General features: G+C 40.6%; 3 protein-coding genes across 3 annotated transcripts; 1 reads left to right on the top strand and 2 right to left on the bottom strand.

Moving 5' to 3' along the window:
* Positions 1-86: 86 nt before the first annotated feature.
* ntan1 (N-terminal asparagine amidase) lies at positions 87-4,619 on the bottom strand. Its single transcript, XM_046404618.1, has 10 exons — positions 4,353-4,619; positions 3,716-3,818; positions 3,489-3,554; positions 3,279-3,387; positions 3,119-3,192; positions 2,976-3,029; positions 2,812-2,865; positions 2,621-2,718; positions 1,585-1,698; positions 87-1,417 (listed from the first exon to the last, which is right to left on the bottom strand). Exons 1-10 carry the CDS (start codon positions 4,431-4,433, stop codon positions 1,253-1,255), a joined length of 918 nt encoding a protein of 305 aa, XP_046260574.1. The 5' UTR covers positions 4,434-4,619; the 3' UTR covers positions 87-1,252.
* Positions 4,620-4,797: 178 nt separating this feature from the next.
* Positions 4,798-12,644, top strand: LOC124067310 (probable ATP-dependent RNA helicase DDX17). The gene is made up of 13 exons (XM_046404582.1): positions 4,798-5,064; positions 5,873-6,032; positions 6,196-6,292; positions 6,603-6,736; positions 6,991-7,056; positions 7,178-7,319; positions 7,460-7,620; positions 7,744-7,916; positions 8,092-8,202; positions 8,329-8,390; positions 8,618-8,677; positions 10,810-11,046; positions 11,171-12,644. Exons 1-13 carry the CDS (start codon positions 5,012-5,014, stop codon positions 11,695-11,697), a joined length of 1,983 nt encoding a protein of 660 aa, XP_046260538.1. The 5' UTR covers positions 4,798-5,011; the 3' UTR covers positions 11,698-12,644.
* Positions 12,645-13,300: 656 nt separating this feature from the next.
* Positions 13,301-23,276, bottom strand: LOC124067319 (ADP-ribosylation factor-binding protein GGA1-like). The gene is made up of 17 exons (XM_046404595.1): positions 23,092-23,276; positions 22,393-22,477; positions 22,052-22,127; positions 21,819-21,917; positions 21,460-21,583; positions 20,702-20,802; positions 20,393-20,473; positions 19,199-19,336; positions 19,022-19,103; positions 18,754-18,864; positions 18,515-18,658; positions 18,132-18,175; positions 17,679-17,869; positions 17,257-17,510; positions 16,975-17,144; positions 16,672-16,782; positions 13,301-15,652 (listed from the first exon to the last, which is right to left on the bottom strand). Exons 1-17 carry the CDS (start codon positions 23,135-23,137, stop codon positions 15,542-15,544), a joined length of 1,968 nt encoding a protein of 655 aa, XP_046260551.1. The 5' UTR covers positions 23,138-23,276; the 3' UTR covers positions 13,301-15,541.
* Between the last annotated feature and the right edge of the window lie 71 nt (positions 23,277-23,347).

Genomic DNA, 23,347 nt, shown 5'->3' with positions numbered 1-23,347 from the left:
CTGTTAGGCAAAATATATATTGAAGATATTTATAGAGAGACATATTTTTAATAGAAAAAAAATTTACCCTTAAGTACTGAACTCAATTTTTGAACTCAAGATTTAACCATTTACATTTATTTAGCAACAAATACAGCATGTTACAGTAACAAGTTGCACTGAATGCTTTAAGGACCTTGCAACTTTCTGAGTAACACAACTGATGAAAAGGCCTTACACAGCATGTTGTGGTTTCATTTTTAACAGTTTCCAAAAAAAAAAAGACAAAACTAGTTAAATCATATTGGGTTGCAGTTGACAAGGATCTATGCCATCTCTTGCAGAAGATTACTATACACATTCACACATGCAGTTTCCTAAAACATACTCATTCATAGCGAAGTATACAGCAGTAGAGTCTGTGATGAACTATCATACTCCACTCTCCTCGGGAAGGTGCATTTGTAAAGAAAATAAACTGTGCTCAGCTTTTACAATAATGCAGTGTTTAACAATTAGTATTCTCTTTACTGTTTTAAGCAAAGTGCCAAAATAAATACATTCTTTATTGTTGTTGCAGCAAGTTCCCCACTTGTAATTATTCCTTAAACGGTAAGTCAAGGCTGTATGTTTAAGGGCCACATATGTGGTTTTACATGTGTTAGCGGATTAACTATATTTTGTCCAAATATTTCTAAGTTTTTGGATTGATTTCATACCTCTTAGATGTGAAAATACATTGTTTTTCATAACCTAGTTGAGATAGTTAAGGTTTGACTTCTCGGTACAAGGTAGCTGGCAACATTAACTGACTGACAAAAAGGCATTTAAATGAATGCAAGGTTGGAAATGAAAAAAAAAGGTTGTTGTGGGTATTGGGCTAAAAAAAAACCAAAACATAAAAATGAGAAAGAAGTATGATCGTATAACCGTACGTAAGACAGCAATGTTAATTATTTCCTAAAGATGAAAACAGTCAAACATCACCAACATAACAAATGGTGTAAGAGAGTGGAAAATATTAAGTGTTGCAGGTATGAACAGAACAACCTTTACTTCCTCTACTCTCTCTACTGGACCAGCCAGATGAGGCAGGAGAGCCACTAAACATACACATGGTCCAAGTCAGGGGTTAAATCCATGCTAAGACACGATGAATTTAAAAAAAAAAAAAAAAAGGTCAATATGTAGATGGGTCACAGTGTTTCCATTGAGCTCAGAGGCAAAAACAGTCAAGCTCCATGATAAGGTTGAGTGAGGGAGAGAAGTAGGACTAGACACTCCTCTCCCACTCCCCCGTCTCAGTCCTGTGGTAGAGCTGTGGCTGACCACCAGGGAACAGGCTATCAGAGCTGGGGTGTTCTAAAAGGAACTGGATGGTGGACTTTATGTGTCGGACAAAGTGTGGAGGCTCAGCCATCGGAGAGGTGGACAGGTACTGTAGAGAGAAATACCAGAGTCTGAGTCTGCATTATGTGACTTTTTGGACTGCTGCCTCACACTCACTTTCTGAGTGTCTGAAGCAGAACAGAAGCCTCGAGTAAAAAATGAACATCAGCAAAATATAACAGAGGATGAAGTAGATTACTTTTTTAGGACTGCTACCTTTAAAATTGTGTCATCACTTTGTGACAACCAGAAGGCAATATCCAGATTTGGGGACCACTTGCAAGGCCCGATTTTAATCAGTCCTCGACTTGAGTCATATATGTCAGCCATCTGCGAGACAACAAAACATTCATTTTAATAATAATCTTTGCAATGATTTTGTTTTTTGTTTACCCAACAATGAGATTATGTCCTCTTAGTTTCGTCACTTGGGTGGGTTAAATGCAGAGCACGAATTTCATTGGAGTGAGTTCCCTCCAATGACGAAATATGTCACTTTCATCTTTCATCTTTCATCATCATACCTCCGTGTCCCACTCAAGTTGCAGTTTACATCAATGTCTGTCCAGGGTTATATAAGATATGTAGTGAAGGCTTTGAAGGAACTTAAAGTGGAAACAGCCCCCCATTGCATAATAGAGGGGTGAAAGCAGATTTCATTTTGTTTTTGCCAGAAGACTTTATCTAACATACCAATCTAACATACTGCTATATGTTCATTAATGTGTAAGTTCAATGAGAGAAACAAAAAAACAGAGTCCAGTTCCTTGTGTGTGTTCACATGCTTGGCCAGTAAAGCTGACTCTGAGAGAAAACAAAGAAGCTACAAATTCTAAAACACACGGGCTTCATATGCATCTTCAACCCAGCAGCATAGAAGTTCTGTACAATCACCACATTTTTAAGGTGGACACCCAAGATTAGCGTCACCAATTCAATATCTGACCAAATAAGAAATATACAGTCAACTCTTCTGTTCTTGAGTCATGGTGTTGGTTAATGGACTGAAAACGATACGATGTTACAGTGAAGTTGACCTTTTGGATATAAAATATCATCGCTTCATCTTTTTATCCTATTTAACATTTGCGTGAATTTATTATCATAATGAGTGCTATGTAATCACATAATACTTAACATACGGTGAGAATGTTCTGCATGAAATATCAACTTATAACCTTTGGTTACATTTTTGTGCCACAAAATGGGCAGTATTCACACACAGAAAACAGCATTTTATATATGGCAGTACCTGTCCCCCAGTGAAGGTCCTTGCCGATCGAAGCTCCTCTGCAGGTCCTTTATGAGTGAATGAGGAAGGGAACACATCCCCTGTCTTAACATTTACACCTGTGCAGAGACAGACAGAGATGCAATATATTAGAAGTCACATTCCATTAAAGCATCGCATCTCTCTCACTCTGCAGCATATTCTGCACTTACCTATTCCATATACTACAGGCGTATGAGTTCCACTGGCAACAATATCATTAATTTCTACAAAAACAGAGAACAGAAGAGTCACTTGGGCAGGTTTTACTGTCATTATTTTTTAATATAATATTTCTAAATAACTCTAAACAAATCAAGACAGGTGTTAAAGTTACCAGTGATGCAACATGTTTCCAGATGAATATCCTCTTTCTGTTTCTGGAATGCTGCTGTAAAATGAAGTAAAGTTAAGTGCTACAAAGCCCAAAGCTATTATGGTGACAGCATGATAGAGAAAAGGTAATTTAAAAGACTATACCTAGTATATTAAGGCTGAGTTTATGGGATGTTTTTGACTCATCGTTAAATCCCCCGACAAGGTGGAGCTCAAGTCTGCATAATGGAAAATCAAAGGAAAGAAAATGTAGAACATCTGAATAGGATGTGCTCTTATATGTTTTTGTTTGTGTGTTCCATACCTGCCCTCCTTACTGACGTTGCTCAGTGACATGACAGCTTTCACAATGACTGGGACTTCAGACCAGGTGCTGGAACCGTCACAGTGAGCAAGGCAAACTGCTCCACTTCCTAATAAAATTCAATCAAGGGAGTCATTAAAAATTTCATTCCTAAATATGGACACAGGCAGAGTAAAGTCAAGAGCATAAATCTAACGAACAAAAGTTTACCTGTGTGTCGCAACACAACCAAATGGCAGGTGGTGGCATCATCAGATCCAATTACTGAAACACAGTCTGTAATAAGACAAGAATGTGTAATCATTATGATCCAGAATGATTAACCTGGAGTACTATCTGGCTCCCAGTACTTCTTATTCAGAAAACACATATTGTGGCTCGAGGGCATTTAAAAGGCGGATATTTCAATAAGCTGTAAATAATGAGGCTTCACTCACTGTCTGCTGGTGTTGTTGCAGCAAACTCTCTTTGCTGTACATACAAGAGGCACTTTGGGTCGACATCAACAAGTGGCTTGGAGCGAAATGTTCTTCCATTTTCCTGTGACATATCAGTAAAGATATATAACTTTAAAAAATGTCAAACTGACCCTTCACAGATATTATTACAGAATGTAAAGTTGTCATCTTCGGGGTCTTATTATTATTTGACTGCACAATTTAATTTGAAAAGCTGTCATAGAGGAGACGGTAACCCAACAAGCATTTTTCAACTGGTTAAAGAAAAGACTCACTATATATATACATAAAAACAATTAAAATCTCTATATCCCTGCAAACACCAGATCTGTGTCATAAAAGTTTCTTTTTCTATTTCTCATTTTTCTACTAAGGGAGCTGTCATGTCTCTTTAATTCGCATTTCTTTCACATTTAGTAGTTTTTTTTATTATAAATGTAATTATTTTAGGATACATGACGTAACATCAAAACCACAAATGCAACTGTATTACCACGTCGTTTAACATTTTCTTCCAATCTATTTATTAAGTGATTACTTAACAGAAAAGTATGGTTAACGGGTGATGGCAGCTAGCTGAGCAAGCTAAATTTAGCCAATCTCTCTGGAAACTAACCTGTAAATGTGGATACTTGGCGAACAGTTCTTCTGTCGAGTTTATGCGCCCAAGTTCTCTACTTTGAATAAACAAAGGCATTTCGCAATGCGAGGTCTACTTTATAACTGGCTATCATACCATTATAAAGACTAGAGACTTCATATTCGTATTATCTCATATTGTACACACATAACGCAGCGACCGCAGAGCCTTTCAATCAGCTTGAACTTCCTGGAACCGAAGGCTGTCTTCTTCTACTGCGTCAATGCAAAAGAGACTCACAGTGTCTGACATATCGCCACCAACTGTTAAAAGGCACGAAAATGCGTACTGGAGTCAAATTCACCATTACTACCCAGGCAGAGTTTGTGCGTAGTGTCTCTTTTAATCTAAACGAAGCTACGTATAATTACTAGTTGAAGTTACGTCTTAAAAGAGGGCAGGGAGTGCAACGGGGCCGTTCAGCTACGTGACGCATACAACAATTGTTTACCAAAATCCAGAGGCCTATGTAAGGTCAGCGTAATTATCGCGTACTATCCACGTAGTTTTTTAAGGGTAAAGTGTGTTTATTGGGTTATCTTGCACTTTATAACAGGACATAACGTGAACAAACCGTAAAGCTAACATTACAAACAGCGCAGAGGAGTTCGTATAACGTCGGTTTTTTCGCCAACATGAGAGGGGGTTCCTCTTACGGAGACAGAGACAGGGACCGTGGACGGGACAGGTAAGTTTATATACAGAAATAGCGCACATATTTATCAGAGCATTAGTGTTGCATAATGTCTAGACATCACAGTTTGACCCAAAGCCATGGCTCAGACTCCACTGTCCTCAGCACTAGGCCGAAAAGTGCAATAAGAAAACAGGAAACCTCAAGCCTTCCCTACCCCCTTTCAGTTTGTTAACCTCTTTTCATAGTAAACATGCACAAAGTTAGACTCATAGGTTGCAGAGCATTACAGCCTTACAGCAAGTGTATCATAAGCGCGAATTAAAAATGGCCATTTACCATACAAATGCAAATTGGTAGGTCCAAACCTATATGTGTAGTATGCAACTTCATTATAGAATTATACTATATTATTTAACTACTTATTTTAGAGACTTATTTTAAGAAACAGATAGACTTATTTTAAGAAACAGATAGTCAAATTTCTTCAAATAAATAAAGAACATTTTGGCTATGTAAATTGTCCATAACTTACATATGCAGAGTGGTATAGAGCTGTAATAAAGCAGTACACATACATAAAAATCCACATGAGCCCTGTTATTGGTTTGGTAAAATACAGAATTGCTTTCTGGACTTTATGAGAATAATTATTCTGCGTGTGCAATAAAACCAGGGCATATGGATTCAACCATAAATGTGTTGGTCATTGGTCACTGGTAACAGTGGATGGTCAGTCACTGGCATGACGGAGGCAGACATGTCCCCTACAGTGATTGCTGCAGGTAATGCTGCAGCTTGCCATGCTTATTCCACAGTGCTCTGTGCTCTGTGCTCTTATCTCTTAAACCTTATCTGTCAGGCCACGGTTTGGGGCCATGAGCAGTCGCGGTGGTCCTCCCCCAATGAAGTTTGGGAATCCAGGTGAACGTCTCCGCAAAAAGAGGTGGAACCTGGACGAGCTGCCAAAATTTGAGAAGAACTTCTACGCTGAAAATCCTGAGGTTCAACACATGAGTCAGGTAAATCTTTTATTATATTTACCTAAAAGTACAGTTAGGCATGACAGCCATATTTCTTTACAAAGTCAGTAATTCCATCAGAAGGTATTCTAAGAAATATTAATAATTTATGCACAGTGTCCACATGCAAGTTTTCTCTTTTTTACCCTCTTTTTCTGTCCAGTATGAGATGGAAGAGTTCCGCAGAAAGAAGGAGATCACCGTCAGAGGCGCTGGCTGTTCAAAGGCGATCACCGCTTTTCACCAGGCGCAGTTTCCTCGTTAGTAAACCTTACATTACCTTGCAACCTAAAATGTTTGTACAAGCAATCTCTGGGATCCATTAACATCTACAACAAATAATTAATTCACTTACTCATAATATTTAGGGAGTTCAAAATATCCTTTTTGAACTGCCTTACATAGTAAAGCTAAACAAAACGGCTGTTCTGAAAAAACAGCTGACAAGACAAGAAGCAGGTATGTTCAGAGATTGTCTTTCTGATGGAAAGACTGAAAGACAGAAACCAAAGTTACAGTCCAGCAGTGTAACTGTCTTTTGGTTATCTCTCTCTCTCCTCCTTCTGGCAGAATATGTGATGGACGTGCTGATGCAGCAGAACTTCAAGGAGCCCACAGCAATCCAGTGTCAGGGCTTCCCCGTGGCCCTGAGCGGCAGGGACATGGTGGGGATTGCCCAGACTGGCTCTGGAAAGACGCTGGCTGTAAGTCTACCTGGCTATCGTCTTGCACAATGATGACGACACTTTACTGGACATTTAATTAGAAAAGTTCATAAAAATCATACTTATGTATCAGGTTACACAAAATAGAAAGCAACAGTAAATGAAATTAAGTACAACTGCAGTGGGACGACGTCAAGATGAGTACATGATTCTACATAATGTGTTTTTAAAAGGGATTCGTGGGAGAATGAATCACTTTATCTGATTTCTTTTTGTGTTTTTTTTTCCTGTAGTATCTTCTTCCTGCTATTGTTCACATCAACCACCAGCCCTATCTGGAGAGGGGAGATGGTCCAATTGTGAGTGCAAATTCCATACATGTTATTATTTTAGACAGAGGTGTGTGTGTCTAAATCATACTCCCATAAAGTGGACGTACAGTCAGTCTGTAAAACATTCTTATTCATCCTGTCTTCATAGTGTCTGGTGCTCGCTCCGACCAGAGAGCTGGCTCAGCAGGTTCAACAGGTCGCGTTTGATTATGGCAAGTCATCCCGTATCAAAAGCACCTGTGTCTATGGTGGAGCACCCAAAGGACCACAGATTCGAGACCTTGAGAGGGGTGGGTCCATAGTTTGAAATTCAAAACTATTCAGTCCTGTTCTACAACTAATTGAATTCATGGAAAAACACAGAAAGTGTTTCACAAGACAACCGTGAAATGTTCTGCTTAAGCATCGAATAATGTGTGCATCTTTGTAGGTGTTGAGATCTGTATTGCAACGCCTGGTCGCCTCATTGACTTCTTGGAGTCTGGGAAAACGAACCTGCGGCGCTGCACCTACCTAGTGCTGGATGAAGCTGACCGCATGCTGGACATGGGCTTTGAGCCACAGATTCGCAAGATAGTCGAACAAATCAGGGTGGGGCAAAAGCGCAGTTCCCATGGCTACTGATTTTCAAACAATCACCTTGACTCTTTAATGTCATAGTATCTTTCTTCAGTGAAGTCAGCTGGATGCTCTCTCTCTCTCTTTGTCTTTCAGCCTGACAGACAGACTCTGATGTGGAGTGCAACCTGGCCAAAGGAGGTTCGGCAGCTCGCCGAGGACTTCCTGAAGGACTACATCCAGATTAATATTGGTGCGTTGGAGCTCAGTGCCAACCACAACATCCTGCAGATTGTCGATGTCTGTATGGAGACTGAAAAGGACCACAAGTAAGGATTGCCAGTGAGAAAATATCTGGCCTAAAAAAAACATTGTCATCACTTTTTCTATATATTTAACTACTCTAATAGTGTTGCTGAACATTTTCTGTTCAGTTTATCCTTTCACACAGCTGGAACTCACAAGTGCTGCCCTTGTGCTATGATTATCTCTCCTTGTCCACAGACTTTTTCAGCTGATGGAGGAGATAATGGCTGAAAAAGAGAACAAAACCATCATCTTTGTGGAGACTAAGAAGCGCTGTGACGATCTTACCAGGAGAATGAGGCGTGATGGGTGAGCAGTGACACGTGACACCAACATCAGTACTATGACTGATGAATTATGCAAATATTTGGTCTTGATAGAAGCTGTTCAGAGTGCTCTCTAATCCTGCCACTTCATTGTGGTTTTGTTTTCTAGGTGGCCAGCCATGTGCATCCATGGAGACAAGAGCCAGCCAGAAAGAGACTGGGTACTCACAGGTAAGAATACTTTTAATACACTGCTATTACTTCCCTCCTGCCCTCTGCTGTAGAGTTCACCAGAAGGGAAATACAGACTGCTAACTAGTCAGTGTAGGTGTTTTAGTTATTCAGTCTTTATCGCCTGAGTTGTGATTGGAGATGATGATTTCCATGCTGCTCTTCAGTTTTAGTGTCTAGGCCTGTTTCTGCTAATATTCCTTCTAATGTTTCTTTAATTCCAACAGAATTTCGTACTGGTAAAGCTCCTATTCTGATTGCTACCGACGTGGCCTCTCGTGGTCTGGGTATGTCTGCTCACACTTACAGTTTATGGTGCATATTCTCTCACACTTGGCCAATGTCTCATTTTTTATGCATTTTCTTGAAAATTATATGTTTCCTGGAAGTCATACAACTTAAATACTTGTTGATGTGTGCGGTGCGAATGCACCTTTGCTTTTGGGCCTCTATTTACAAAGATATCTTGACTAATAGGTAAGTATACTACAGATGAGACAGCTATATCCGGGAAACTCTGATAATGAAAAGGGGTAAGAAATGTAATTCTACACGAAGTGTAGAATTGTCTTAGTTTGACTGTTGTCTGATTGATCTCATGACAGTTTGTTCCTTTTTTTTGATAGTTATCACAGTAGCAATTTTCCATAATGTACAGCTGGTAAAATATGTAGTGTCGCTGTCGACTAGAAGTGAGAAAATAACAAAAAAAGTGTAATCTGTGTGAATGTATTCATGTACAGTGAAATTAATCAGCACATTATTCTTAAGGATCACCCTTACTATTGTAACCTGACAGTTTATTGAACTGTTGAGTCCAGTATGGAGGCTTCAGGCCTTCTGCTCTGCTGGGTTTATAGTCTGTTTCTTGTTACTGCAGTTAAAAAGCTTCCTTCTGCCGGGGCTCTTTGGCACGCTGCTGCCTGAAACAAGGGGTGTGTGGGGCAGATGCTCCTACGCACCTTTTCTTATGTCTCCCTCATGGTATCAAGACAAATTAAATGAAGATGCTGCTCACATAACTCGTTCTTCCACACAATAGCAGGATCTCCTCTAAGTGAAATACAACAGTCATTCATACGCCTGTGGTTTTCCTGCAGTGACATGTCAGAATGTCTGCTATACAACAAGTCCATTTGACATCCAATTTGTTGGCAGGATAAATGTGAGAAGGGGGGATAAGTGAAGTGTCTCTGACTTGTCAAAATTCCTATGACTGTATCCTTGTTCTTTTTTCCCCTCTTCTCCTCTCAGGGTTTGGCAGCACACGGCAGCTGTAACAGTCTGTGCTGCTGTCACTGCCCCCTACGTCACGTAAAAGTAGAAGCTCGGCTAGTTTTAGAGAGGTTAAAGCCCCTCTCATTCTTCTTGGGTAAATAAGATCCCCCTGCCCAGTATTGTCAGAGTTTGTAAATCCAACGAGCCTTCCTTGGGAGCAGCCTGAGGTGTCTGTATGTCTGCCCATCGGTCCGCCCCAAAAAGCAGACAGACAGGAGAGAGACAGTTAGACGGGCTCGTCTGGATCCGGTCTTGGCCAGGGACTGAGGAGGGTCCTGCAATGCAGCGAGAGAGCAACAGAACCAGCCGTTGTGTGCGTGTCTCTTGAGGTTTAATGGTTCTGCTCCCGTCTGACGTTGCTGGTGTGGGATGAATCCTGTCTCCCTCCCCCTCAGCCCCTCCCTATAAACCAGGACTGATCAGGGGGGACTGACTACCTTTGTAAAAACAACATGAAGGGGGTAAGTACCTCACCGCCCCTTTCTCTTAACTCCTCTATGAGCTCACCATATTTTCATGTACTCTTATTTAAGTCAAAAGAAGAGCAGTTTTTATCCTTTCGCATTGTCCTTATGTTACTCAGCAGGATATGAGTGATGAAATGGCTTCCCTCTGCCATGATGGAGGGGAAAAGGTAGACTGATGATCAGCAGTGCTGTCAGAGCCCCACGTCTTGTGTAATAAGAAACAGACTCTTTGTCTTCACACACTCTGACCAGTAATCACATTGGTGTGAAGATTATGAAGCCTAAACATGGTTTCCACCTCAGTGTCAAGTGAACATGAAAACCTGAGGTTAAGTTCAGTTTTTACTGTATTTGATTAAAAGGAGGTAAAATGGTGGTTCACTGAATGAATCTCTAGATGTATGGATTTTTGCAAGGTGTCTAATAAAGCAGGTAAGTTGCTCTGTTTGTTTAGATTCAATTTCCAACCTAAATTATTGTTTCAGTATCTTATATATATTATATGTATGTTTAAAGGTTAAAATAATCATATCATTTTATATTTATTTAAATACAATCTGTCAGCTCACGTGATTAAAATGGTCAGTTCTTTCTTCAGAAGCTTTTTCCCCTCTTGACATGATAGTCTTTTTTTTCCCCCCATGCTGTAAAATCATTTGCTCTTTATCTGAAAGATGTGGAAGACGTCAAGTTCGTCATCAACTATGACTATCCCAGCTCGTCGGAGGATTACGTGCACCGTATTGGACGTACGGCCCGCAGTACCAACAAAGGCACTGCCTACACTTTCTTCACCCCTGGGAACTTGCGGCAGGCTCGAGACCTTGTCCGGGTGCTGGCAGAGGCCCGACAGGCCATCAACCCTAAACTGCTTCAGCTCGTGGATTCAGGGCGTGGTGGAGGGGGAGGCGGTAAGAAGGGCTGTCACTGTTTTACATCACAGTCAGTCATGCAGTAAAACAGAAAAGATGGGGATTTTGAGACATCTAGGGATGAACAGTTTAAAAATGATTGTACATGTGTTCTTTATTACAGGTGGCAGAATGCGTTACCGTGGCAGCAGCTCCAACAACCCTAACCTCATGTACCAGGAGGAGTGTGATCGGCGCATGCGCCCTGGTGGCGGAGGCGGCAGCAACAAAGACAGCCGCAGTGGCTTTGGCCGCGACAACCATAACAACCGCGATGGAGACCGCTCCACTTCTTCCTCCTCTTCCTCCTACAGGGACAGAAGCCGGGACCGCAGGAATAGCTACAACTCAGGCTCAGATCAGTACCAGAATTATGGTGGCGGTGGGGGCTACAACACCCGCAGCGGAGGCCAGTCTGGTGGAGGCGGAGGTCAGGATCAGCCTAGCCAGCCACATGGTCAGTTTGGCCAGCCTCCTGCTCCTCCTCTTCCTCCTCCTCCTGCTCCACCATCAGGGGGGCCCCAGCCTCTGATGGCTCAGCAGTTTGCTCCTCCCCCTCAGCCACCGCTCATGGGCTTCATGGGGCAACCGCCTTACCCTTTTGCTAGTCCACCACCTCCTCCTCCAGGTCCTCCACCTCCCAGGAAGTAGACAGATGTAAGAGACACAAGGACTTAGTTAATTTGCCCTACTGAGAGTTTTCACAGTGCAACTTTGTTGTTTTTACTCTCAAACTCTTGTCATCTCCAAGAGGCAACAGTTTAAAAAGGTAAATATCTGAGGAGATAAGGGCCGATATTTTCTATTTGTTTTGTACTTTTTGATACAACCCACATGTGGAATTAAAATGTTCCTAAAGATAAGAAAAATTTACCTACTTTTACCTTCATTTTATCAGTTTCCAAAGTCTCATACAGCTGCTCTCAGTCATGTACCATAGAGGAACAAGTTTCTTGTGTTTTCATTTTAATCACTACTACAGCAGTGAATTTCTCCAGTCTGTCATCCGTCTCTGGTTTAAGATGAGTCATTCATCAGCTGTATTAGGATGTGGTTACAATGAAAACTGGCTTCAACTGAGGCCCCAGTGGTATGTGGTTGAGACTGCTTGGTAAAATTATTTTTAATAGATACCGTCACATTCCACTCACGTCTTGCTTTATTAAAGTTCAAAATCTGTCTTGTATTGTTTGGGGGAAGAGTTCTGGCTAGCAATATAATAATAGAATAATAATTATTGCATTTATTTGAAGGTTGTTCAAATTTATTCCAAACACTGATGCAGTTCAAATTGTGAATTTTCTCCCATACTTTTCATATGCAACCACTATTTTGTTTTGTTTTTTTAAGTATAATGGACTGTCACGGATTTAGATGCATTTTGTCGTGCATGGCTTTACTTCTTCCTGTCCTGAACTCAAAACTGATGTGTTTCTGTTTACTTCTGTTTGTCTCACATATTATTTTAATAATGAGATCAGCTAACGCAGGCTCATTTTATGTGCATTGCTGACTTAATTGCAGTTTGTTGCTTGTTTCCTTTTTCCTCTCTTGTTGTTTTTACAGTGCTTTCTTAATAAACAAATGAGTCAAAGTTGGATTTTCTACTTTGCAAATTATTGATTCATACAGCTGAACTCCCTGTACAAATCACTTTATTTGACTTAAATACACATTTGTAGTACATTCCAATTTTGTACTCGGTAGTATGTACATATTTGTTCCTTTTGTTGATAAATATACATAATGGCATTAGGAGCACAAATGGAAAAGACGATTTCTCTCCCTCAGAAATACATCTGTATAGGCCTTTTCACAACACTTACTTTTGTTGTACTTGCTGTATATCAGTCTTGAAAATCGGGATCCAGTTTAGTTGGATGACTCACTCACTTGATATATGTTGTTTTTCTTGCCAGTCCTAGTTGTCTGTGTGTGTGTGTGGTCCAGTCTGATTCATGTCTTTCAAAGCTAGACAAGGCTGACAGCACTGTGTGTGGAATGATGTACAATGAGTAACTTCCAGTGGAGTGCAAACTGAAACATAAAAGTTATCCATTTAAAGACTGAAATTACCAAGATTTTTATCTGTAATAGGTTTTGTGGGTTCCTTGCCATAACTGACTAAGGTCACTCCAGTCAGGATTGTGCCAGTGTACATCCAAAAGCAGATGATACTGTGGAGAAGATGGAGGCTGCAATAATCCCATAATTGTTGAATTGTTGTAGCAATGACAAAGGCATGGACACAAGATAAGTTTGCTCCCAATCGTGATGATCGTTGATGTAGTCAAACCCGTTACAGTCCCCGTTAATGCATAGTTTACAGGACATGATACTGGGAGAACACGTTTGTCATTTACAGTCTGCTTGAGCCATGAAGGACTGAAAGGTGGTTGGTGAGGATGAATTTTTTTGTCCCATTATTGCTTTCTTCCTTCCCGTCTGTTAATAATGTATGTACCGGTAAATGTATCTGTAAACAAAGGCTCAGATCAACATGGAAATGAAACAGCTGATTCATAGTATTACATTACAGAAAGTTCAATGGCACTGCATGACGGCTGATGCGGGCTGATCTACCATATGAAATCTAACACTTACAGGTACAAGCGTAAAGGCAGAATCAGTATTCTTAAACCCTCTTTCTATTCTGAACAGAGTCCCCAGCTCTATTCTTCTTGTAGCTGCACACATTTGGAGTTTCACATGTATCCTCAGGTGAAACCAGTCTACCTCCAATCTCTCTTTATTTTAGTCTTTATGACCTTAGGAAGTGATTGTAGACCTGTGCTCCAATCAACTCAATGTCTGTGGATATCAGGATGATTCTGTAACATCATTTGATGTGTCTCTCTCTCTGATGAGGACATGAATAAAGTTATGTGTATATGTATATATACAAAGCAAATGAACATCAAAACATTTCATCTCAGGCACATGTGGCAGAATCAAACTGGATGTCAGCAATGTCAGCTCAGGACTTCACATGTCCTTCTTTGGGTCAATCAACAATGAGAACAGACAATGTTGAACTTTGAGAGGGAATGGTTTCATGTGCAAAATTTAAACAAAATAAGTGCATGAAAGTCTGTGTGTAAAATCAATCTCCAAAAAAAAAAAAAAAAAAAAAATCAATATCCTGAGTGAAACATAATGTCCAAAAGTGTCCCCCCAAAATATTGAAAACATAAAAAGTGCTGAAAATAAAAGCTAAATTTTTGCATTTTAACAGGGGCAGAGATTTAGTGCTATTCCTTCGCAGTGCTTTTCCACAAAAGACATACTGACATGTCGGAAAAGTACAGGCGTAAATGATAAAATCACTGACAGCCACATTCCATTTAGCAGCTTCAGTTTCAGGGTCCTCCAACTGTTCATGCTGGCTCACCGTCACTCCTGAATAGAACAGAGCCACAGTTAATGTAGGCTCTGTGCTTTCCTTATTATGGCAAGTGCTCTGAGGAAAAGACTTGCTGTCACACCTTAAGACACACACACTCACTGCCCAGTTATAATTTTCCAAAGCATGACACAAATATTAAAACCAAGACGATACGTAAAACTAGATATTAATTCATTATTTACCCTCCCTGGAGATACTTGGTTCTCCTGACATTTTTCCAATTATTACAGCATTTAAGATCATCTCCTCATACAGGGAAAACCACTTATTTCAATGTGTTTACATATATTTTAAGAATTTCCCTCAGAATTAAACAACACAGTTTGTCTGACAATCCTCTGCTGCTGCCCCTCCATGAACACTGAAGTTGTGCTGAAACATTTAGCCAATTAATCAATTCATCATGTGACAGGAATTGAATTTCAATTCTAATAATTTAGTTATTTATCAGGTAAAAGGACAAACTCCTCCACGTCATAAGCTGAATACACTTCTGTGTCTTGGCTTGGCTTTATCACTTTATGCATTTAACTGACATAAAGTCGACCTGAAAAGCTTTATTGATTGACTGAAAGAAATGATTTTTTGCAACCTCTGAACACTCAGAATGAACACTGGACACACAAACTTGTGACAGAACTTGTGGGACATTTTGACTTGCATTGTCCAAAGTTAGGAATGCATCATCAGTCACATGCATTAGGTTGAGCACTGAGGGTTGGTAAACATCTGGGAGGACTGCTGAACAATATGTGAATCAGACAAATGTACACATTCTGTTTTTACAAGGCTCAATTTGTTTCCCCCAAAAGTCACTTCGCTGAATCAATGTTTCTGACAGTTTGTGTTGGGCTGATTGTTCGAAGAAAGTGTAGCTGCAACACAAAGATGATAGAAGGAGAGGAAGGTTGCGAAGGAAGGCACAAGGTAGAAGCTGGTTCCCACAGCTGGTCTCATGTCAGTTTGGATGATTACCAAACCACAGCAAGTGTAAAGAGGCCATCTTGCCTAAAGCCAGCGATCAGGGACAACTTTAACCTAAATCTAAAGGAAGCAGCAAATGAGATGACAGGAAGTTGGCCATTCTCACTAAAGGTCCCCCCAGGTGTTTGGAGGTGGAAACTGGTCTACATCACCAGATTCATCATAAGATTTGTCCCCCACGTTGAAAGTCAGTTTGTACCGCAGACGCACTTTTTCCTGAAACACAAGAAAAAGAAAAAAAACAGAATTACTGCCTGTGCCTGTAAGCCTTCGTCCATCTGTCAAGCTGCAGTTCATGTCCGTGTCTGTCCAGATTAAAGTATGTAGTGATGTGTAGCTTCATACACCGGTGAGGCTGTAGATGTTGCTGCAAAGAAGCTACAAATTCTAAAAAGTGTCTGCTTCACACACGTCTTCACGTTTTATAATGAGCACAGTTTCCAGTTGGACACCCAAGATTAGTGTCATCAGTTCAGTATCTGACCAAAAGTGAAATATGGTCACAGTCTTCCCATGTGTTCCACAGTCATGGTGCTGAATAATGGACAGAAAACATTATGATGTCACAGTGAAGTTGACATTTTGGATACAAAATGCCATCACTTCATCATTTTATCCCATTAAACATTTGTGTGAAATTTTGTCATGATTAGCTATTGACTTCTTGAGTTATGGCTTAATAAAATGTGTTTTTTGAGGTCACACTGTCCTTTGACCACCAAATTCAAATCTCTTCATCCTTGGGTCAAAGTGGATATGTGTGCCAAATTTAAAGAACCTCTCTCAAAGTGCTCCATATTGCTTTCTGTTTTATTTATTGACAAATAAATCAGCTATCAGCCATTGGCCATCGACTGTTTTTATCGTATAATTTTTGTATTTACTTTATTTTGCAAATGATCTATCTACAAAGAACAAATATATCTACAACCCTGCAGGGCACCTTTCATTTTTAAGATAATTACTCCTTTATAAATTATTAAATTATATAGAGCAGTTTGCTTGCAAAAATGACAAGTGTGCACGCCAATATGCCTATTTAATTACGAGTATCATTGTCTCTAATGATGTAACAGGAAATCAATGAGGTAATCAAAGCTTAAGTTTCAACAATATATCAAAAGACTACCATCTGACCTCCAAATTTTATAATTACAAACACTTTGTGAGGTTTCCATACAAGTTCTCATATACTTCAGCCAGTGAGATTCAGAAAAATGTGATGAAAAAACCACCTTGTGAGGGTTAGCCAACAGTAGGATCTGAGTGATGGCAGCTGGAGGCAGGATGGGATTGAAGGCTGGGAGTTCTGTGCTAGAGGGAGGCTGCAGCTTCACTTTCATCACCTAGGCAACGTGAACACAATCACAAAAGCATCATGTTACCAAGTGATATCCACAATTAATATTTAAGATATGGTTTCCCCCTGACTGAACATTCAAATGAAAAGCAACACAGCTGTTTTGGGGACAGGACCAGAAACCATTCAGGTGTCCCTTTGCTGTAATCAGTCTAAGCAGCAGACAACATGAACCTACCTTTGGTACGGCTGCCTGAAAGCGGATGTTGGTGAGAGGGATGGGGGCAGAGGACAGCATGGAGATGATCACCACCAACACGTCAGGACGTGATGGAGGACAGTCACGGGCAAAGGTGAACAAAACCCGGAGACTGTGTTTGTCAAATACAGTCACTGGTAACAAGCTGCCTGAAGAAGATTTGAAGAGAAAAGGGGAAAAACAAAAACAGAATGATAAATACAGAAGTACAAAGAGAAAACTGCGCAATTAATCACACCCAGCATCACTGCTTCTGCTTACTGGGTTTGATTGATTCCAGAGGCACAGTAACGTCAGCCAGAGAGATACTGTCATAGGGGTCAGCAGTCGTGAGACTGAGATTGGAGAGGAGGAGAGCATCGGGCTGCTCTGAATGGACGACCAGGTTGGACGTGGGTCCCGGTCCAGGAGTGGAACCAGAGGAGGTGGTGGTTGCATTTGGAGCAGGTCTGGAGCTGGTGCTGGACTTCTGCAGATCTCGTAGGGTGACTCTGGACGGAGGTTGGAGCTTATCCCTGTATGTAGAGGCCAGGAAAACACAAGTTACCGTACAAACTAGCTGCATTCATGTCAAAGAATAAATAAACAAACACATAACTCCACTTAACATACGACTTACCACTACTGTGCTATGAAGGGTTAGTGCACCAATTCCTTGCAATTGCAAACACAGACACACTCACCATTTGACCTGCTGGGTCCCTGGAGGTAGGGACTGCTGTAGCAATGTCTTCCCCAACATGTCCAGTTCCTCCATAGGTTTAGGTGGAGCAGTGGGGGCACCTGCTGTTGGAGCCTGCGGTGTTTTGACCAGAGCTGGCAGCAACACTGCGGCAGGGACTGGTGTAGCAGATGATTCTGTGCTATCAGAGGACTGAGAGCACAAAGAGAGGGTTTAAGTTTGCATGTGCATGGAGATGGGGCTGATGTCAAATGATTTGAACATGAAATTAGTATCAAAGCCCCTATGTGTAGAGCTTGGTGTAACTGTAGCATATTTTAAAATTATTCTGATGGGGTAAGTTTTTGTTTGCACAACAGACTGCTTTGAAACTTCCACTGGGTGGCACCAAAGCCACACAGGAGGAATATGGCTTTACAGTATGAGCAGTACAGTATTATCTTACAACTTGTACCTGAAAATTGTTCTGTGAGTCGCAGTTTTCCGTTGCATTCAGTCCTGAGAAATGACAGACCACAAAAGCTTAATAAAATTTCAATTTTTGATTGTTATAATATATTACAAGGTAATGCTGTTGAAACAACAAAGTAACCGTCAGAGCTCGTGACATGGTTGGTTTGAATGTGTGTAGCTTTGTTGTGGTCTAGCCATATGTGGCCTGCTTCCAAGGATGCTGGGTTTCAGCCAGTCAGCCAACCGGAGGGCTACACAATGGCCAATGGAAATATGGTCCTATGGTGCTGTGTTTGCACTGCTGACCCGACACCTTTCTGGCTTGTTAAAAAGTTAAGCTTAGTAACTTTGTGTTTACAAGCCAGATGAGTTCTTTGTGCTTACCCAGCGACATGAGTTCGTCATCCAAGAGGCTGATGCCCATGCTCTGAGTCAGGGTCTGCAGATTAGAGAGCTCCAGGTTGGATGGTCCTGTGCTGGCTGATGCGTTGAGCCCCATCAGGTCTACGAGTGCTGAGCTACTGCCACCTGATTTGCACAGAGAACATCCATCCGTGTGCCAAATCACACCTCACTGTCAATTTCAGCGGTAGACTTGAAAACAATCACACACATGCACCTACCTGTTTGTGAGTGTGTGGTTATGCTATCTTTTGAGACGTCCTCTCCCTTTACCAGTTGTCTGTACAGGGTGATGACCTGAGTTAGGCTATCATTGGCCTGTAAGATATCAGCTGTAAGGAGAAAAAAGGCTCATTAGCAAACTGGATTTCAAATGTTAAGCTTAAGGATGGGCCTAGTTCCATGATGAGTGTATGAGGAAAATGGTGAGTTCATTAAAGGTTATTACAATATGGTATTCAGTCAAAGTCATGAGGTCAGCAAACTCACCTAAAGCTTCATCACTATCCTCTGTATCACTCGCTAATCGGAACAGTGTGGGTCTCATCTTTTCACAGCGCTGGTAAAGATCCTGAAAATAAGACACATATTGAAAACCAGTGAGGGGTGCAAGCAGAGTTATGAGACTGCAGCTGCAGAAGGTTTAATGTGCTGAACTGCGCTAACTTTAATGAGCTCCTGGTTGCTTTGGGAGCAGCTCTCCTTGCTGTAGCCCTCCAGCAGCTGGGTCAGCAGGCTGACGCTCTCCTTCACCTCCTGGATGGCGTTCACCCGCTTCGATACTTTCTCCACTTGCTTTTGGTCCTGGGGGAAAAAACAATAGGATCTCCCAGTGTTTAAAAAAAAAAACACAGTGAGATGAATACACATTTCTGAAATATTAAAATTACAGCATGTTTGCAGACTTTTATTTCCTGACTGAATTTGTTTATTAAGGAGATAATGACACAGGAGACGTGACAACATACAGTAAGTGTTATTAAGGTTATTTTAAGTGGGTTTTACAATATAAATCTTGTGAATTAATAGTTTCCCAAGTCTGGGTGATAAATCAAGTTTTAATTTAATTAAAAGTTTGGCTTCCAACAGTAATTAAAACAAGATAACTGAGGAGCAAAAACCATTATTATGTTGCTTTCCATTTCGCAATGGTGCTCTTGTTTAGTCTTATAAAACCAGCTCTGCCCTGTCCATCGTAGCTGTGCACTTTCGCCCCTCCCCGACAGCCCAAGCTCACTCTCGGCCAGCCTGTGGCCTGTTCAGTTCAGCTCAGTGCGGTTAAGGGAGCTGTCCTTTGCAAAAGCCTGATCAAGCCAGCTGCTGTTTGGATTCTGATGTACATCTATGTACACTGTTACAGTAGCAGTGCTTAGACTGGTCAAGAAGAACAAGAGCGCCGCTTTTCAGCAGTACTTTCTCAGATTTTGTATACCAAATAGCACATTATAATTCAAATTTATTATCATACATTTATTTGCTTTTCACTTGAATTTTATTTAAATTTCAAAAAAATACAAAGACAAGCGTTTTTAAAGTTAATGAGTAATTATGTTTATCAGGATCAGGATTTTTTTCTATTATATTAATAATTTTGAGGACCACTTGACTGTTGATGACAACATTTTTTGTACAAATAAATTAACAGCTATTTTGCTAGATATGATCATAATTTCAAACCATGATCATTAATCTGTATTTGGTTTTTTATTGCTTCTTTTGATCATATTCATCAAAAAGTTATTATTGAAACTCAAGCCAAGTGTAGTCAAGTGTGAATTCCATGGTAGAAAAGCACAGATACACGTGCATGTGGGACCACATGTTGTACAGCACATATGGTAAACAAAACTGATGACACACCTCCTGGACCATTTCCTTAATGAGCTTGTTTGCTGCTCTTAAATCTTCAGGGTCGGTGCTGTTCAATAAGCGAGACAGCATCTACAAAAACAGGATAGGACAGAAGTGGGAGAGGAAAGGAAAGAGGAAGAGGACTCTGTAAATTGTTGGTCCCTTAATGATTTTCACAGGACGTTCTCTTCACAGGATTCGACAGGTATAAAATATTCTTATGAATCTAACATAATGGAGATACAATTCACATGTACGGCCTTTTGAAAACCTACTCCAAGTGCTTAGTGCTCATTTGTTGCCACTCATACTTCATACCTTGGATTTCTCCTCATCCTCAAAGATGGCACTTTTGGCTCTGGGTGGAGGGGGTGGAAGGGGCTTATCATCAGGAAGTACAGGATCCAGCTTGACAATACCTGGAAGAAAACAAGGTCACTTGTTAACCAGCTCCCATTACATATGTGTACGCTGTATATAGATTTTAGAGACACAAAAAAGGTCACCTCTGACTTAGTACTGTTCATGGCATATGTGATACTGGTGTTATAACATTGTACTTCACATTTCTTTTTATGTACAGTCTCAATTCCAAAAAAAATCTCAATCTGTGTATGTTAAAAAAAAAAAAAAAAATCTTAAGCAAACTTTTACCCCATCTTTTTTTGAAAAGCAAATGATGTCCTACAGATATGGTTCATACATAACCCTACATGAGTACCGACTACACTGCGGTAACTGTGGACAACTACTCCACTTTGCTGGAAACTGAGCCTGTAAGACCACACCAGATTCAACTCAGCATGATTAAGGACTTTGGTCTCATGCTTGTGGGTCATCACCACAAAAAGGAGAACTGATACTACTTTGTGCAAAACATTATTTGTTAAAACAAGGAAACTATCGGGAAGCAAAACACCATTATCAGTAAAACATAGGAACTACACAAGCTCATGAAGCTCTGTATGTGTAAATGTATGAAAAAACAAATTCATGTAACCAACATGAGACACATAACCTAAAAAACTTGTCCTTTATCTTGACAGTAATTTCTTCAAGCTTCTGCAGTGGCTCACCCTGTTTTTTCAGCATCTGATAAGCTTCTGCTATTTTGGTCTCATCAGGCAGCCTCACCGTCCAGCTGTACACCATTTCTAAAACCTTCTTCTTCACTGGCTCAGGAGACCGGGCCCCCAAATACTAGAAGGGAACAAAATTGTTAAAAGGTAACTGTGACTGTGCTTATGCTTTAACAACTAAATATACTGACATGTGGTTTGCTGTTCTTTATGTTTCTTAAACTTTTCCTGCAACGTTTCTACAGTCATTTAAAAGCTGCTTTAACTAATTAATAAAGTGCTACAAAAAAATAAATCTCACGGATGTATAGTTACAGTCAAGCTACTATGATAGCATAAAAGACAGGGATCATTACCTTGGGTGACACGACCTTAATGAGCTCATTGAGAAAGCGAAACTTTCCCACCTCGCCGTGGAATCGCTTTCCACAGTTCTTCATGCACGTCTCAAGAACCTGGGAAGCGTTTAAAGTGTGTTTGTTTTACCTTTGTACAGACAAGCAAAAAAAAAAACTTGCTTCTAATGTGGCATTCTGCAGCCCTTTTGCACTGTCGCTTTGAATTGACGTTTTGATGCATGATCTCTTACCGTAAGCGCCTGCATGGCCTCCCACTCCTGAGGAGACTGGATTTTATGGGCCAGAAGTCTGGTTGCAAGCTGGGGACTGATAAATAAAATTTAAACTTAACTTTACTGACGGATAGAAAAAAGAAGTCAATAACACTGCAAGATGTAAATTTGAAATGCGCTACAAAAACGCTTGCAAACATGTACAAATTATTTGGAGTAAGACACCCTTGATGTTGTGTCAAGTTGTTAGAATTTAGCTCAGCAGCTGGAATAGTTCTGATTTATTTCGCCATTTTCTATATTGTGGGAAGCAGAACAAGTACTCTGATATGGCGTAATATTGAACAGCATCATCTCACCCTTCTGGTTCATTGTTGAGCTGATCACAAAATGCCTGGATATTATCCCAGTCAGTGTCCTTATTCAGAGGGTTGGTAGCCTTGTCTGTGTAAAGGGAAAATAAATTAGCCTAAATTAGGCGTCTGCTCTACGGTATATTTCACATTTAACAAAAAACACATGAAACAAGAGGCTCTTGGCATCCTCTGTTTCGGATTGTTATGTATAGACCCATGAAGTCTGTCAAACCTCACACAGTGACACCAAGTCGTACGAAACGTTATAGCAGAAGTAATGTACATTTCCTGGCTCCGGGTTCATTCACCGGCTTGTCCTGGTTCTTAGGGAGAAACAGCCAACAGCTAGGTTAACTAGCTAGTTGACTTTGTTAGCATTCAGCTGAACATTACTAAGATTTTTAAATTTAAATGTCAGGTTAGCGCAGCATCACTAATCCAAAGCTGTCAACAGTTAACAGTCGTCTTACAGCAAACGTGATACACTATCTGACTGAGTTAATTCCTCATCGACAACTGCACTTTTCGATTTGATTACATTCGTCCTCCTCACTCAAATTTGTTTTTCGCCGGGGACAGCGCTATACGGTCATATAGCGGTAAATTCGAACAGAGAGTACACCTCCCTATCCATTATTAGTGTATCGTCTACCGCTTTTACGTTCAAAGGTTAATGGGATATTGAACACTATGCTGACTTACTGATGCGAGACTGTAGGCTATCCTCATCTGGAGGGGCCGCCGCCATCTTTCGGGAATTCTAAACAAGAGTCCACTATCGCGTGATTTTTGTAACATATCGCGTGTATAGACTTTGGTGACTTTGTGTAGCACCCCTTGCTGGACGTAAAATGAAATAACAACGACGTGACATTGACCGTGGTGGCAGGTTGCCGAACACTTCAATCAAAGACACTCGGATGGCTCTGCACCGCCCTTGGACTGTCTCTGAACAACA

This window comes from Scatophagus argus, chromosome 2 (assembly GCF_020382885.2).
Source record: "Scatophagus argus isolate fScaArg1 chromosome 2, fScaArg1.pri, whole genome shotgun sequence".
Lineage (NCBI taxonomy): Eukaryota > Metazoa > Chordata > Actinopteri > Scatophagidae > Scatophagus > Scatophagus argus.
Note: the sequence above shows the minus strand (reverse complement) of the source record. Positions and strands in the feature narration are given on the sequence as shown.